Source organism: Astatotilapia calliptera, chromosome 5, assembly GCF_964374335.1.
Source record: "Astatotilapia calliptera chromosome 5, fAstCal68.1, whole genome shotgun sequence".
Taxonomy (NCBI): domain Eukaryota; kingdom Metazoa; phylum Chordata; class Actinopteri; order Cichliformes; family Cichlidae; genus Astatotilapia; species Astatotilapia calliptera.
In genome coordinates this window covers 19,519,948-19,534,620 of record NC_137426.1, presented here as the reverse complement: position 1 = coordinate 19,534,620, position 14,673 = coordinate 19,519,948, and the positions used below count along the sequence as shown (strand labels likewise).

At 40.7% G+C, this 14,673-nt stretch overlaps 1 protein-coding gene across 6 annotated transcripts in view; it reads right to left on the bottom strand.

The window, feature by feature from the left end:
• cacna2d3 (calcium channel, voltage dependent, alpha2/delta subunit 3) overlaps positions 1-13,806 on the bottom strand; it is a 39,267-nt gene extending 25,461 nt beyond the window's left edge. For all 6 annotated transcript variants that reach the window (XR_013909245.1, XR_013909246.1, XR_013909248.1 and 3 more), the window contains exons 1-7: positions 13,548-13,806; positions 12,017-12,098; positions 10,267-10,485; positions 8,662-8,778; positions 6,838-6,897; positions 1,409-1,571; positions 718-849 (exon numbers count right to left, since the gene is read on the bottom strand). Coding sequence is in view for 2 of the 6 variants with exons in the window: in XM_026167834.2 (XP_026023619.1) it covers positions 718-849; positions 1,409-1,571; positions 6,838-6,897; positions 8,662-8,778; positions 10,267-10,485; positions 12,017-12,098; positions 13,548-13,672 (898 nt within the window). In the remaining 4 variants the exon portion in view is untranslated. The remainder of the gene's footprint in view (positions 1-717; positions 850-1,408; positions 1,572-6,837; positions 6,898-8,661; positions 8,779-10,266; positions 10,486-12,016; positions 12,099-13,547) is intronic.
• Between the last annotated feature and the right edge of the window lie 867 nt (positions 13,807-14,673).

The following is a 14,673-nucleotide window of genomic DNA, read 5'->3' as shown; positions in this document are numbered from 1 at the left end:
TTGGCCATGAACAACGGCCACACACAAATATATTTGTCTTCTCAGTTAGTTTCTTTAACAGAAACCAAAAACACAACAAAAAATGAACAATCAGGCTGAAAATATTAAAAGTTAATATCTGTTTATGTAAATTTCTTTCCTCATTTAATGCAACGTGTTCCCAAAACAAAGAGCAGTATTGTGGAGTGAGTAATAAAAACATGAATACATATATTAGCAAAAGACTGATGAGAAACATTTGGCCTTTAAAGATTCCCCGTTATACATTAATCACATAAAGCCTACATCTGTTAACAATCTCAAAAGCCATTTCTCATCACTGCAGCTTCTCTACAGTGAACAGGCAGCCTGTTTTACATCAGCGTAACCGTCTGAATAACATCGTCTGGATCTAAGAGATGTTACTGAGTGTGGCTGCAGACCAACTCTGGCAAATTCAGATTAATTGCAGTCTGTATATATGCATCCTCTCTGATGGTCTGTAAAATTACAACATTAGCCAAATTACCCCTTTAGTAATTCAAAATCATTTGTTCTGATCAGTTTTTTTTTCACTGACAGTTGAGAGCTCCCATGGGATGCTCTCTCTCTCTCTCTCTCTCTCACACACACACACACACACACACACACACACACACACACACACACACACACACACACACACACACACACACACACACACACATGCAGACTGACAGACAGATTGGCAGCACTCACCAGGGTACTGTCTGAAGAAACCTTTGGCACTCCCAAAGTACTGCCAGATAAGCGTTGGATCTCTTTCATAATTATCTACAAACACTTTATTCAGGGCCTCAGACCAGTAAACCCCGTTCACTATATCAGGATCTGCAAATGGCGGCCACAGGGACACACACACAGGCATGGTGAAAGAAAGGAGAAAAAGAGAGAAAAGTAAATTAAATGGTGATAATGGTAACCATTCTGGTCACCATTACCGAGTGCATGGTTGACCTTTGTCCCTTATTGACCCCCCTGAAAGAGATACAATGCCTGTGACTAAATCATCCCTCCCTTCCTCCTGCTGGGTGACTCCCCTTTTGTGCTGTAAACAGAGAGTTATGGGGAGTCCATTAATGCTGAACAAAAGCCACACAGGCAATACACGGGAAGAGGTGAGAACAAGAAGCGACAGAGCAGCTACCATATGGGCAGCATCTTTCCAGAGCAGACTGCTGCTGCTTTCTTGTTATGTCTGGGCTCATATCGATCACCTATCTCCACTTCGCCCAGCCTGTCACACTGATACAGCTTCAGCTACCATTTCTCACTTTCACCACTTACTTTCCTCCCTCCCTCTCTCCTCCCCATTCATCAGCTTCCTGTAGGTGAATATCACTCACATAATCCTGAATTTAAGGCAGCCGCAGAGAAGAGGAATACACACCTTTGTTGTACATGTTGGTGGGCACCTGGACAACACTGAGGCTGAGGTTGACTGAGAGGTTATTGAAATGGTAATTGGGCTCCAGGAGGAACTCTCCTCCTAGCTCCACATTATTGCCCTCCTCATCCACTTCATTGATCAGCACAGCATTGAAGTATTCATACTGCAAAAAGAGCAGACACAACAGATATTAGACATACAGATATGTTAACCAAAGCCCGCAAAAACAAAGACAGAACAGTTACTGCACACACACGACAATAATAACAATATTTATGTTCATATTTAAAATATGTAGTGGGGGAAATAATTATTTTATCCACTGCTGAATTTGTAAGTTTGTTCACAAAGTAATGAAAAGTCTAGAAGTTTTATGGTAGTTTCATTTTAATCAAGAGAGACAGAAAATCAACCACAAATCCAGAAAAAATGCATTGTATAAAAGTTAGAATTTGATTTGCATGTCATTTAGTTAAATACGTACCTGATCCCCGTCGAGCCAATCAGAAATTTGGCTGACACCGATTAGCTATTTGCCCATGTGGCACACAGATTACAATCAACCAATTACAGATACACCTGATCTCAACTCATTATGTATATAAAGCAAACTTGTACACAGAATTTCAACCTCTTGACCACTATGGGCAAGACCAAAGAGCTGTCAAAGGATGTCAGAGACAAGCTTGTAGACCTCTACAAACTAGCTACAAGACTATCAGCAAAAAACTTGGTGAGAAGGTGACAGCAGCTGGTGTGATTATTTAGAAATGGAAAAGATCTAACATGACCATAAATCGCCTTCTGTCTTGTGCTCCATGTAAGATTTTGCCTCATGGGGTGAGGATGATCATGAGAAAGATGGTGGATCAGCCCAAACTGCAAGGAGCTCATTAATGACCTGAAGGTAAATGAGACCACATTTACCAAGAACACAATTGCTAGCACATAGGAAGTAATGGATCAAAATCTTGCATCACCTGTAAGGTTTTCCTGCTCAAAAAAAAAAATGTTCAGGCCCATATTAAGTTTGCCAGTGGACACTTAATTTGTGTCAGAGAAGACTTGGGAGAAAAAGCTATGATCAGATTCGGCTTAATTCAGTTTAGTTTTATTTATACAGCGCCTAATCACAACAACAGTCACCTCAAGACACTTTATAATGTAAGGTGGAAATGCTGCAATAGAAAACAGAAAATCCCAACAATCATATAACACCCTATGAGCAAGTGCTTTGGTGACAGTAGGAAGGAAAAACTCCCTTTTAACAGGAAGAAACCTCCAGCAGAACCAGGCTCAGGGTGGGGCGGGGCCATCTGCTGCGACCGGTTGGGGGTGAGGGGAGGCAGACAGGACAAAAGACATGCTGTGGAAGAGAACCAGAGTTTAATAATAACTACTGACTAAATGCAGAAAGGTGTATATACACAGGATTCAGGATCACCTGGTCCAGCCCTAACTATATGCTTTAGCAAAAAGGAAAGTTTTAAGCCTAATCTTAAAATTAGAGAGGGTGTCTGTGTCCTGAATCCAAACTGAAAGATGATTCTATAGAAGAGAGGCCTGAAAACTGAAGGCTCTCCCTCCCATTCTACTTTTAAAAATTCTAGGAACAACAAGTAGGCCTGCAGTGTGAGAGCGAAGTGCTCTAATGGAAGAATATGGTACCATAAGGTCATTAAGATAAGATGGGGCCTGATTATTTAAGACCTTGTATGTGAGGAGCAGGATTTTGAATTCTGGATTTAACAGGGAGCCAATGAAGGGAAGCCAGTACAGGAGAAATCTGATCTCTCTTTCTAGTCCCTGTCAGCACTCTTGCTCCAGCATTTTGGATTAATTGAAGGCTTTTCCAGGGGTTTTTAGGACATCCTGATAATAATGAATTACAGTCATCCAACCTAGACGTAATAGATGCACAAAGTAGTTTTTTTAGCGTCACTCTGAGACAGAATGTTTCTAATTTTAGAGATGTTGCGCAAATGGAAGAAAGCAGTCCTACATATTTGTTTCATATGTACATTGAAGGATATATCCTGGTCAAGAACGACTCCAGGATTCCTCACAGTGTTACTGGAGGCCAGTGTTATGCCATCCAGAGTAAGAATCTGATGAAATCCAAATCTAGCTCTTTGGCATCAACTCAACCTGCCATGTTTGGAGGAAAGAGAAATGCTTTGGATCTATTTTCTGCTAAGGGTACCAAACTGACGGACCAACGGATAATATCTTGAATGAGAACTCTTTTAGCCAAAACACTGAATCACGGATGGGTCTTCCAGCATCTTATCCAGAAAAATTAGGCATCTTAGACCCTAAACCCCAACCAAAATGACCTTTACAAATGTTAACACTCATGTGTGCTCTGTCTACATCTGCAGGTTCCAAACCATGAAACCAAAAGAAAAAATAAACAATGGACACAAATGGCATCAAAAACAGACCTTTCTAAAGCAGATTACAGTTAGCACAGTTGTTGTTTTTTTCTTTATATATATTTCTCAGTTTGTCAAAAAAATTGGCACTGGATGTGCAAACAAGGACTATGAGTAGAAAGTGAAACCCAACAATTTTTCTGTCCTGTCCTTCACTGCCTGCTGCTGCAGTAGAAAGACTACCGCATCCCGTGTGAGCGGCCTCTCTGTGGCCTCTAGTCCTCATTGTCTGCACTAAGAAAGAGAGTGTGAGAGATGGGGGAGGCAGGGAGGGAGGTGAGATGGGTGATGGACTCTCAACCATCCCTCCTAGGAAGAGGGGGAGCAAGCGGGCATCGTCATCAAGCAGCCTCTGACAGCTCATACCACGCCTGAGCAGCTCTCTGACGAGCTGTGGTGGTGGTGGGGCGGGAGGAGGCGGGGCGGCTGTGGAGGAGGAGAGAAACGTGCACCCTCAGCAGAATTGAGTGCTGTAGAGAGGCACGTTAACCACCAGGGTTATTACTGTAGAGCAGGCCATGGGACACTGCAGCTCTCCGAGACGGCCCGCTGACTCTTACACCACTGCAGTTAGCTGTAGGCCTTACTGCAGAGATCTGCCCTCCATTACAAACAGCTAGGCCTTACTGTATAAGCAGGCTCGACAGCTGCAGCTATCAGGTCTCACTAAACTTTGCTGGATTTAACAGCCCTTAATCTCCACACTATCTTATCATATCGAAGTTAAAACTTGTTAGTTTCAAAGCTTTTGCTTTGTGTGATGTGATGAGTCAGATTGTTCATGGGGGAAGTGCTGCTTACAACTTGAAGTCAAACAATGAAACACTGTGATAAATTCATTTATAGTAAGTATTTATAGTATAGCATCTTTAGAGATACACATCACAAAATGGTTCACAATGAAATGCCAGAACAGAAAAACAAAAGTATGACTAGAGAATTAGCATAATTGTATATGAGTGTGATTATACAAACTTAAATCTTTGTGGTGTCTATAAAGACCTTTGTTGTTGTTGTTGTTTAAATGAAGTGATTCAGATTCAAACATAGTTTTTTAAACCAGTTTTTTAAAACATCTGAAGTAGAAATAAAGGAATTCTCACAAAGCCTTAAAAGTATTTTTAAAAACATGCACAAAGTCAGACTTTATGTTGTTTTAATGTTTAGAGAAATTTAGAGCCTGTATGAAACAATTTTATTGATGTGTCTTGTTATGCATTTGTATTAGGAGACAGAATAATTCTAAAGGAATGATCTTATGAACAACAACTTTATATTGCTCATATTTTAATATTTAATACTTTCTTTTAGGCCTACTGAAAGGAACACTGACACCCCCCCCCCCCCCCCCCCAAAAAAAAAAGAAACTAAATAAGGCTCTACTGTACAAATGTTTCGTTTAAACCATCAGACTGGATCCACACACCCTTGAATTGCACTCAGGTCAGCACAAAACATCCGAGTGTCCTGAGACAAAGCAGCTGAGATAAGAGCAGCCAGCTTATCTCACTGTGGTCAGTGAAATGGTGCGTGAAAAATGTGTGGTGTCAGAGGAGGCGAGGTTGGCTGAATGATGCCAAGAGGAGTACTATAATGACATCACATCATTACCGCAGGTGGATATTGAATTTTCCTTATTATTTTTTATGGCCTTTAAGCTGAAATGGCTGTGTGATAGGCCTGTGTGATAACTGTCAAGGGCTTGGATGAGAACTTTTCTTATCTAAGAGTGTGCAACAATTTATGTGTACCAATGCAGGCACGGGAGGATCACGAAAAACTGAAAAATAAAAAACAAAAAAATGAAATAAGATCTTCAGATATTTCAGGAAATAATGTTTTTGACAAAAATATAAAGAATATAATATTTGTGTTTCTTTGAAGGGACTCATAAATACATAAATGCATAAAAGATATAGTTTGGTTTGTGGATTATTGCTTTGAGTCTGATAAATCTTCACATTTCCTACAGATCTTATTTCTTAAATATAAAATAGAGGAGGTTGGGGGTATTTAAGTATAAGCCAAACCGTTTCAAATAGGTTAAAGACAAAAATACTTCTTTATTTCACTGGTCATATATTTCTTTTAAGGTAGCATCTCTCCCTCTTGTCCCTCTTGTTCTGTGGATGTGAACAGCAAAGAAATGGACAGGAGAACAAGGTGACAGAATGTATTCATATGATGTAAATGCTTCTATTAACTGTAAAGTGCTCCAGTTATTTCAGTGTTTTGTTGCTCGAGTGGTTTTCCAATCTGCAGCCATGGAAGTGAAACAATGCGCCACGCAAAAGAGTTTCATTTATCTCTGTCCAGTGGACGGAGAGAGAGCGAGGGAGAGCGGTAACAAACGCCAGAAATACTGCATTCCCTCTGCAGAGACCAGGGAAGCTCTCAGCGCGCACTGAGAGCCGCTAAATAATGTCCCCAACAAAGCCCGAGCGCATGAGCAGATCCTGTGAAGTATAATTAAATTTAGAATGACTTGTCTCCCTTCCCTTTTCTTTCTGGTTAACCTACAGACCGCCCTCTAATAGACTACCTTACCTGAGGGGGAAAATTGGTGGTTCTACAAAATATAATACCATGCACAACAACCCGAAGCCCATACTTGTGCTCGCAGAGGGTGAGATAGATCTTAATCTCCACTGTGTTCTAGTTAGTGTTAATTACAGTATGTAAAAGCTTAAAGGCTCTGCAGCCTAATTAAAAAAAAAAAACATGGTTATGAGTTATGGCAGTATTGGCGCCGCAGCCTTCACTGTGTGAGGCTTGACTTATCAAAGAAACATTATGTATCAAACCGCTGGCAGGACGTCAGAGTGAAGGGCGCTGCCAACGCAATTAAAGACTTTTAGGGCCTATTACCCTTCTCTCACCTTGCAGCCGCTCCTCCCCTCACCAACTAAAAGATGATTCATCGTGATCTATGACAGTGACACGCCACTTTAAAAAAAATCACGTCTTTCCTTTCCTTTTCTTTTGCAGCCTCACCTGCAGGTCGGGATTTTCCTCATGCTGATGATGCGCTTCTTCGGCCGCCTCCACGAGTCGCTGAGAGGAGAGAAGTGTTGCTTAATAAGAGCAAAACTTTAAAAAAAAAAATGCATGTTTAAAATATACAAACTCTTCCGTTCATACATGGTGACTGTACAGAAACTGTTAAGACACTGCGTAAAACTTGGCGTAGCTTCGAGACTCCCACAAATTTCCCCCGAGGCGTTAACACTCTGCTGCTTTTTTTTTCTGTTTCTCAGACTTGCTGTTTGGACATTGCTCTGCTCCTCGATAATTTCTAAAGCGCAGCGAATGACATTTCACCAAAGAGGAACGTGATCGAGGACCGTAGCACTGCTTTAAATTAAATCTTAGAATGAAATCGGCAGCATGTGAAGATTTCTGTCAGCGCTCTCCAGAACTTACGAAAATGATATGTTCTCAAAATTCAGTCGATTAATTCTTGACTGTCCTCGCAGCATTTTAAAGGGGAAAATGTACATAAAATATAGGCAACTGCTGCAGAGAGCAGGAGCGGAATGATTGATGGAGGCAGGTTGGAACGGGATTTTGATGCCTTTCACCAAAGCAGAGCTAACTTCTGGAATAGATTGATTCAGAGAAATATGCTTGACTCCGGGTTTCCCGGGAAACCGCAGGTAAGCAGGTAATTAACATCTGTCACGCGTGTCAAAACAAACTGCTATATAAACACAACTGCAGCTTTTTCCGCCGACTCCTGAGGATAAATTCAATTGACCCCAAAGCGAGTTCTAGTGGTGTCAGCAGTTGTCGAATAAAAGCAGCAGGAAATAGGTTAAATCTATTTTATTTTATTATTTTTTTATTTTTTGTGGTAGGCTTGTGTATGAATGTCTTTTTTTCACCCTTAACACTTGAGAACAGCGTCGATTTTCAATTTGGAGCAAAGCGACGACGCAGTCAGACTGAGATAAACCTGAAACTGATTTTGTTTTTGCACGTGTCCGTTTATTTATATATTTAATGTGTATTATTCAGCCGCACTTCAAACTGATTCCAGCCGGGTTTTTTTATTAAATTAAATCTGTTTATCCGGTGTCATTTGTGGCCCGAGTTGCCATGAATTATCGCGCACATGGGACAAGGCGCAGGGAGATAAACGTTATCATTTCCCAGCAGTTCGTGCGAGGCGTAGCATTAAAATGGTTACAAGCTCCTGTGCGCTGAGGTCGCAGACAGGCTGCTGCTGTGAGGCTTGACTTCACCTCAGGCCCAGACTGTAACAGACTACATTCACGACTACACTTCAGATCCACGTAATCTCTCAAAGTTTCTCAGATCGGTGACTACTCTTTTTATTTTCTTCCTGGTATTCACGAAGTTACGTATTATTGTTACCAAAATAAAAATGCACATAAAAAAAGCAAAGCCAGCAAAAGTCATTGTGGTCACTGTTACTGAGGATAACTCCTGCAAATTTTCATACTCCCTTTATGAGAAACAAAATAAGCATAAATTGTTGACTTGATCAGACTCCAGATTGTTTCTCAAAGCTAAACTCGCACTGACACAGTTAGAGCTGCTTTTAATTGTCAGGTGCGTCAGAAAACATTAAACATTGAAGCTCAAGTTAAGTAAATGAGAAGGGAAGAATTTGAAAAAAAAAACAAAAAACAAAAAAACCCAAAAACCTTATTTCAGCAACAAAAAAAAAAAGGAAAGGAAAAAGACTGATTTCACCCCTATCCCATACATGCCCTTACCCTGACAAATTGAAATGAATATATTGTACTATAAATGTATTTTTCTGATAAATAAAAATTCAGTAACACGGCCTACCCTTGTTGCTTCGGCTTTTCTCCGGAACATTTCCTCCATCTTCACAGCCAAGTTCTTGACCACTTTCATACCATCAATCTCTTCCACTCTGACTGACTTTTCGAATTCTTTATATTTCTGAAAATAACCAGAAGAATCATAAAGTGTGGCGCTGACAGGGGCAACAGCTGTGTGTCCTGTAACATGGAGAGCATAGTTTAAACGTAATGAGATCTCAAGACTGATTAACCCATTCCTTAGATCTTACTCAGCATGACAGGGAAAGAAACAGATAATTAACATCTTCTGTGTGTATATTTGTATGCATATTTAAGCCTTATTGTTTCACTGTATCCACTATAGAAATGAGTAAATTGTTAAACAAGGTTTAAAAGCTTTCACAGGTTGGCTGACGGGCTGCATGCAGCTAGTCTCAGGTGAACATAAAATCCATGCTGGGACACAAAATGACTGATGGTCTTTATCTGGTCTCAGTTACTGGCTGCACATGCCGCATCTTCCTCGCTGATTGGCTGGAGAAGGCCATGTTGGGTGGCCGGGGAGGGGGTGGAGCTGGATCTGAAGGCTATGCATGGCAAGAGGGTAATTGAAATGGAGTCAAAGCACAGAAGAAAGATAATAACGTGTCAAGCTTGGGCGACTCTGGGTAATGAACTACACCTCACATAATGCTGATTCTGCTGGATGCACAGGACCTCCAGTGATACAGAACAAAGCCCGTCACAGCTCGAAGGAATATAGCATTACATAATCCCACACCTGCCTGCCACACACACACACACACACACACACACACACACACACACACACACACACACACACACACACACACACACACACACACACACATGCCAAGTAAAAACAAAAAGCTTGATCCTCCCACACTCTCCAGTCAGCCACTTCATGCACACATCCAGCAATTGTATCTAAAAATAAACACAAGCCACTAAAGGCTCGTAGCACGTCCAATATTACATGTTACGGGGACAGGATATACAAAAAACACACACAAACCAGTACATGAGGCGACAAATTACCTACTGAAAGGAAGAGTGTGGACTTTCAGTGGAGCAGAACAGTTCATTTCACGCCTGTCCTCCTCGCCCCAGCACCCTGAGTCCCCAGTCCCACCCCAGACCCCCACCTTCCTACCTCCCACCCCTCCAAGTCATCAAGTGGAGGTTAAGCCCCATCCATCAAAAACACTCATCACTATTATTGATTAGAGTAATGACCAATGCTTGAGTGCTGGGAGCCGGAAGAGCCAGTCTTTTCCCCCTTCTTTGTGAAATCGGGTAAATCACCATAAAAAGCATCTAATGATCAGCCTTAATGACCAGCCCCTAACGACCCGTCAGTTCCCTCACAGCTCACTGCTTTGTGCTGACTGGTTCAGTACAGCTCTCTCCAGATATGCCTCCATGAACCGCAACATAAGCAAAGTGCTTACATACAGACAAAGAAAAAAAAGTATATATTTGCAGGGCATCATGAAAAAGTCTTTTTTGTTCCAATTTGATAAAAAGAAAAATAGAAGGGGAGCTTTATATACAGCTGTGTTTCACTTTCAACCACACATCTTAGCTTAAATTCAAAAGAAGTCACCTCAGAACAAGAAGATCCTAGGCTGGGACCCTGAAGACGTCTTCTAATTGCAGTTTGAACACTCTCTCCATGCTTGCGTGGACTTCCTCTGGGAAGTCCGCCTTCTTCCCACCCTCCAAGACAGGCGGGATTCTTAATCCTGCTGCTGCCCTTGACTGAGGTGGTGCCCTCAGAGCTGGAGTTGACACCTGGACGTGGCGCTGTGATTGCCCACAGCTCCTAAAATAGCAATGTGGATCAATGCATTAGTATTAGCAAGAGTCATGCACAGATTCATGTACTTAACAAGAGGAAAGTAAAGGTTATAAACAGCAGACAGGGAAGATGACAGTGTTCTGACAAGAAAAATGGAAACACTGTAATACAGTCCTCTATACCAGTTTTGTAATTAAAGCCTCACATAAATTTAAAGATTTCCCTATTTTTATTGCCACACATATGAAAGGATAACTCGAATATGACACCACCACAAAGAACAGCTTTACGATACAGTGAAAAAGAACCTGAATATTTAACTGTAGCTATACAGCACTGCCGAGCTCCTGCACTGCACCGCATTACATCACACTTAAGTGAGAAGGTCAGGAGAAGGAGTATGCACACTCAAAAACTTACTCAGTAAAAGTTGCTTTTCAGTTTAGAGACACGCGGCATGCTTACAGCATTCATCTCTTCAAGCTAAGCTGAAATTGCTTGTACAACCGTTCAACATACAAAGTTTTTTTTAAACTTTTTTCACTTCAAAATTAGATGATTCCGCAGTTTGAAGTTAGACTAAATACGTGGGAGAATCTACAAGATTTCCAGAGACACAGCCATTAAAACAGAGAATGTCCACTTTGACTTGTTAGCAGCAATAAAACATGACTGCATGTTATTTTCCCAAACGCTGGGATTCATAACTGTCATCCTAACATTCATGCAGGGTCTTTACCTAACATCATAAAGCACTTGGTGACTGTTGTAATTTGGTGCTTTATAAATACAATTGAAAAACCCTCACTTGGGTTACTGCAAATAATTTGGTGTTTTTTTCTTTTAAATCTTTTTACCTGAACCCTGTAAAAAAATAATAATTCGAAGTCTTTGCACACAGTGCTATAAGCCTGCACAGCTATTCTGTATTCATGCACAGCTCCTACAGCTGTTTGCTTTGCAGTCCCTGGTTTGGTCACTTTTGAGGGAAACCTGCAGTTTACCATTCATCCCGAATGAACACTGACCACCTTTTTACACCTCAGGCCTGTGACTACAGCGCACACCTCTGCCATCATGTGGTCAGAAAGTTAAATCTACTGCATTGGACCGTCGCTCATTCTCCCGAGGTTTCACTTGTTCATCTTGTCACTCCCCTACACCCTCTATCAAACTCCACCACACTTATTTAATTTGTCCCCTTGTCACAATCATATCCAGAGGTTGAAACTCTTGACTCCAGAGAGTTAACTGGAGACATGAGATGAGAGAGGAATCAGAGCCATGGTTAATGGGCCGTATCATGAACAAATACACACACACACACACACAAATGTGTGCATGCGCACAAAAACACATGCACACACATATACACAGAGTGCTCTACCAAGCACACCTGAGTCTCCTCCAGAATAACGCATCAGCATTCAGCTGAGACACGGAAATGTCTCTGCAGTCATTAGATAGCACTACAGCATACAATGGATGTAACTGCATGGCATTCAGACAAAGGAAAAATCCATCCATGTTAAAAAATAACATAAAGGAAATCTACCTTTTGCAGTAGCTGGGAACCAGAATATTTAGCAGATATTGATTTAATTTCTCCCCCAAATGCAGAGGCCCAAAGCTTTACGCTAAGAAAAAAGACAGAAAACGACAAGGCAATTTATCCAACAGTTCTCTACATAAAAGAGAAGAAGCAAAATTTAACAAGACAAGACAATAGAGTAGAGAGTATTTTGAGTATTTAAAATATAAAATCCTTTTGATCTATCATTTTAAGCTTCCTTTATGAAATGATCAGTGAGATTATTGAAGAAGATTATCATAAACCTTCACTTTCCTGATAAAAGTTTATAATCTGATGATCTAAACTACAGTTATTGAACCCTCTTATATTAAACTGTAAATAACGTCTACGTGGCATCAAAATTTTGCACTGTGAATATTAAATTAACATCATTTCAGCTGACAAACTTGCCTTTTTATTCCTAAATGGGAAGTAGATTTATTTAATGATATGCTAATTTTAAAAAGCCCATGAAACACTGAATACATGTTTTCAAAAATAATGTGTTGCATGTCAACTGTCTCCATGTGCAAAACAAACTTTGGTAAAAAGATAATCCTTCTAGCGCTTCCCAAATGGTTTCTCAAATATCCAAAGGGGGAGATTTTTTTTTCCTTTGCACAGTTTTTATTTGTTTTCAAAATCTGTCCATTTCACATTAAATTGCACCTTAAATGAACTTGCTAGGAGAAAAAAAGTATTTTTAAAATATTTTACAGATAGATGCACAGCACTAACTTCCATATAAGTGAGCGTTAACTGCAGTGGAAACTAGATTTATTTACACCTTACACATTATTTTAGATTTTACAGTCTTTCATTTAGACATTTTCAGAACAAATGAAGCTTGGTAAAAACTTATTTCATTAAATTATACAGCATTGAAATAGGTGTCTACAATCTGCTACAAATAGGCCTACAAATAGTTATAACAAAGAAAATGTAAATCACTTGCAGCTAAACAGTTATGTGGGCATTAAATTATTAGATTACACTTGTATAGGACTGGGTGGGGATTCCAGCTATAACACTTCACACTTATGTGTGTTATTATAATGAAGAGTGTGTCTTCTTTATTGCAACTCTTAAAAAATAAAATGATAAAAAAATTTCCCTTTAAGAAAAAGATGCTGTAGTCCATCATATTAAAATGTCTTGTTTTATGAAAAATGAATAGGAGCGTCATGCTTACATTTATGACAGCAAATGCAGGTATAACTGTAGATAAACAGGTAGCATTCACTGCAAAGAACGTTTAGGTCTGCAGTTTAGTTTCCAGATATATCTAAATTCCTCAACCTTATTTTAATTTTTACAACGTTTTTTGACATACATCCAAGAGGCAAGCGGTATTTTATGAGATGCAAAATACGTTTGTTACTAGATACATTTATTTAAATCTAGAACATAATGCATGATTTGAAACGCGGACGTTGTGGTAGTTTAATTATCTGTAAGTCACAAATCGACACGTTCAATGCGAATCAAAGTTGCACAGCAGTTTCTCACTCACACTGACAGAGGGATCCCTTGCTGGGACCCTACCACCTCTACCACATTCAAGCCGACGAAGATCCAGAGCAGAAGAAAGCTGGTGCTGCACACGTGGGAGAACAGGATCCTCCAGTTTCCCTCCATCTCCAACTCTCTTTATAAAATGTGGGTACAGTAAAATCCAGTCCCGGCACCGTGCTGGACCGCTCGACCCCAGTGCACCTTCTCAAACCCGCGCTTCTGCCAGCACGTATCCTACTGTACACCGCTGTATGGACGAGAGAGAGAGAGAGGGAGAGAGAGAGAGAGAGAGAGAGAGAGAGAGAGAGAGAGAGTATTACACTCCAGCTTGTCTCTCCAACCTCTCTGCTCCATTGCCTTATCTGAAAATGGGGGGAAAGCCCTTACTCGGCTCTCCGGTGCAGGAATCGCGATTTCTGTGTGTGAGAAAGCCTGAAAAGCTCGGAGAGGCAGGAGATCACTTATATCTAGCAAGACTTCATGCGTTTTCATTTCCACCTCAGCAGAGCAGCACACAGGTGTATGAGACTCTGAGCTGCAGAAGCACAATGCTTTACTTCTGTACTTGTCTTCTGTCAGGTCGAAGGAAACTGGCACTGAATTGTCCTAAAGTTGTAGCATTAACGCTGACGCAGCAGTATAACTGTACACGGCCGCTGGACCGTGCTGCCTCCAGTGTCCAATCTTTTGCCGGTATAAAGGTAATCAGGTGGTGCAAAACGTACTTCCTCTTTTTAAACACATATAAATGGTTAAATATGAATTCTGCTTGGCGTTTGAAGGGGGCATTGTTCACATAAATTGTGGCTCTGCGGGTAATAATGAGACTGCAGATGTGATGAAAGCTTCCGCACTGGCTGCACAACAAAGGAAGAAGAAAACATTCAGTTATTTGGTTTAGCGAAGATGCGGGTAGTCAACCAGAATGAAAGAGAAGAAACACTAATGGGTAACCGTGGAGGGGGGGAAAGAAGCTCGTCTATGATTGGATGAAATCCTGCCGAATGAATCAATCATGGTCACTCAGTGCAACTTTATTTTAAAAACGTCAGTCCCGCGAATTATTTGGGGAGTTGTGAATAAGCTCCTCTCTTGTGGAAACAGTGAAGGTGCAACTAAATGGC